Genomic DNA, 2,484 nt, shown 5'->3' on the forward strand with positions numbered 1-2,484 from the left:
TCCAGTTCCTCCTCCCTGATTCTCTGCTCTTCCAACTCGCTCTTGATTCTCTTCTTCTCCTCTTTAATCGCTTTCTCCTGAGCCTCTTGTTTCATTTTCTTCAGTTCCTCCTCATGTCTGCGTTTCTGCTCTTCCTTCTCTTTCAGGATCCTCTCATTCTCCTCTTTAAGCGCTTTCTCCCGGGCCTCTTGTTTAATTTTGTCTTCCTTCAGTTTCTCCTCTTCTCTGCGTATCTTCTCTTCATTCTCTTTCAGGATCCTGTTCTTCTCCTCTTCAATCGCTCTCTCAGCCTTCTGGAACATCTCAGTGGTGTAGTGGCTTCCTCCATTCATCGTCACCATCTTGTTTATCTTCTCAAGCAGCTCAGTGACCTGGGAGGGATTCTTATCATTGTTGTTAAAGACATGATATCCCCCTTTGCATTGGGAAAGTAAACCTTTCAGATCTGGATTTTCATGCAGGGCCTTTTGAATTGTTGCACCAGCATTATCATCATCACCAAGAACTTCTCCGTGTGTGAAGAGAACCATGCTGTATTTTGATGCTTCGTCACCAAAGAAGCTTTGAATTATCTCCACAGTTTCCTTTTCCTCTTTAGTGAATCTTGCCAGCTTGATCACAATCAGGAACACATTGGGACCAGGTGCAGAGAAAGAGATGCATTTAGCAATCCTTTTCAGTGACTCCTCATTGGACAATGTAGTATCAAACAAACCTGGGGTGTCAATAACAGCTACACTTTGCTCACCCACCTTCCCTCTTGTCTTTTTACAGTCTTTTGTCAGAGAAATCAAAGAAAACATTGATTTGAAAGTGTTTGTCCCCAGAATGGTGTTTCCCGTTGCACTTTTCCCACCTCCAGTCTTCCCGACCAGAACAATCCGGACCTCCTTTTGTATCTGCAGTTGGAATTCTGTTGGATTAAATGGACATGGCTGTTTACTTTTAAAGAGGTCTAGTCTTCACGTAACACATGTTGGCAAATTTTGAGGAACGGCTAATTTCTTAAGATTCACACTTCTTGACACAAAGCAGTACTTCATGGTCTGCACAAAATAATCTGTGAGCATCGCCTCTACAGATGTCGGATCTTAATTTGAGCCAGTTTGCTACAGCAGGAAAATAATCCTGCAGCAACAAGAAATGTGAATTATTTTATGGATTATAATTAATGGACATTTTCGTAGGGGTTGACATATTGTTCGTTAGGGAAAATCAAGTCTGAACTTGCAAAGTGGACATTAGAGTACTTAAAACGCAAATCCACTAAACTTTTGCATTTGCTGCTGTGCAGGAAAACCTTCAGCAACAAAACATTTATCAAATAAAGATCTTACATCTGTATGTGTTAAACTGTTTTATGCCATTATCATTTTTTTGCTAAATTGACTCCCATCAAATACCAAGCAATCTCTTGGTTTTAATATATAAATAATGGCCACAGCACAAAAATAAATGTAAAATCCATGTGTTCCTTTTTAGAATCATTACAGCAGGTGAGAAAGAGAATGAAAGATAGAGAAGGTAGTGCTCTAAAACAGTCATATACAATAAGCGCTTACAAGAATAAAAACAAAATGTTAGTTATGAATGTAAAAAAATAAAGACTTACCTAAAGTATTAAGAAAACATGTTTCAATTATTATTATTTTTTAAAATATGAATTACTCCACTGACTTGTACATTATAATGTAACTAATAATGTTAACATTTTGTGTCAACTTGACCAGGAAATAAAAGCAGTGGAGTAATATAAAATAATGCTCCCCACTGCTATACATCAGTATATTTCTAGAGCACATGAAGTTCAAAGGAAAAAGCACATAAAAAAACAAATCAATACCATTGACTTGAGTTCCCATCTTTATAAACTAAAGGCTACTCACCAGACTGAGACTCTTTGCTGTTCATGTTTGCAGTGAAGATCTGTCAGTCTCAAGCACTATGTGAGAGTAGTAGTAGTAGAAGTAGTTTCTGTGCTCCTAAAAGGATACTAAAGAGATACAATGTGAGAGTGGGTCTTCTCACTTGTTTTATACAGGATCTCTCAGGTGCCCACGCCCTGACACACCCACAGGCTTTCTCTTAGCTTTCATACAATTTCTGAAATCCTTTCCCACTAGTTATGGCTGTAATACAATAGAAATGTTTTGACTGGTCTAATATTTAACTATTCAGTCAAGTCAAATCGTAATAAACTAGTATGTTAGGACTACTATGTTTGGACTACTAATTGAGGGCCGAATATATTCAACATGTTTGAACATTTTTCGGGATGCTGTAGAGTGCCCGGGAGCCTATGGGAGCCATCATCCGCAAATGGGTTATGTGCTTACACTTTACGAGACTGTGGCATTATGTTTTACTCTGGGTTTGATCTAAAGATTTGGTCAAATGCGCCGGGAGCTGATCAGGAACCTGTAGATCGTACTAAAAACGTGTAGTGTCTGCCCGGCTATAGTTTCACATATTGTTACTCAATAA

At 38.5% G+C, this 2,484-nt stretch overlaps 1 protein-coding gene across 1 annotated transcript in view; it reads right to left on the reverse strand.

Moving 5' to 3' along the window:
• Window positions 1-1,911, reverse strand: part of LOC120034774 (GTPase IMAP family member 9-like) — a 2,807-nt gene extending 896 nt beyond the window's left edge. The window contains exons 1-2 of the mRNA XM_038981377.1: window positions 1,887-1,911; window positions 1-913 (exon numbers count right to left, since the gene is read on the reverse strand). The exon at window positions 1-913 is cut by the window's left edge and continues 46 nt beyond it. Coding sequence (XP_038837305.1) covers window positions 1-913; window positions 1,887-1,911 — 938 coding nt within the window. The remainder of the gene's footprint in view (window positions 914-1,886) is intronic.
• Window positions 1,912-2,484: the final 573 nt, after the last annotated feature.

The sequence above is a fragment of the Salvelinus namaycush genome, chromosome 42 (genome assembly GCF_016432855.1).
Source record: "Salvelinus namaycush isolate Seneca chromosome 42, SaNama_1.0, whole genome shotgun sequence".
NCBI classification, from domain to species: domain Eukaryota; kingdom Metazoa; phylum Chordata; class Actinopteri; order Salmoniformes; family Salmonidae; genus Salvelinus; species Salvelinus namaycush.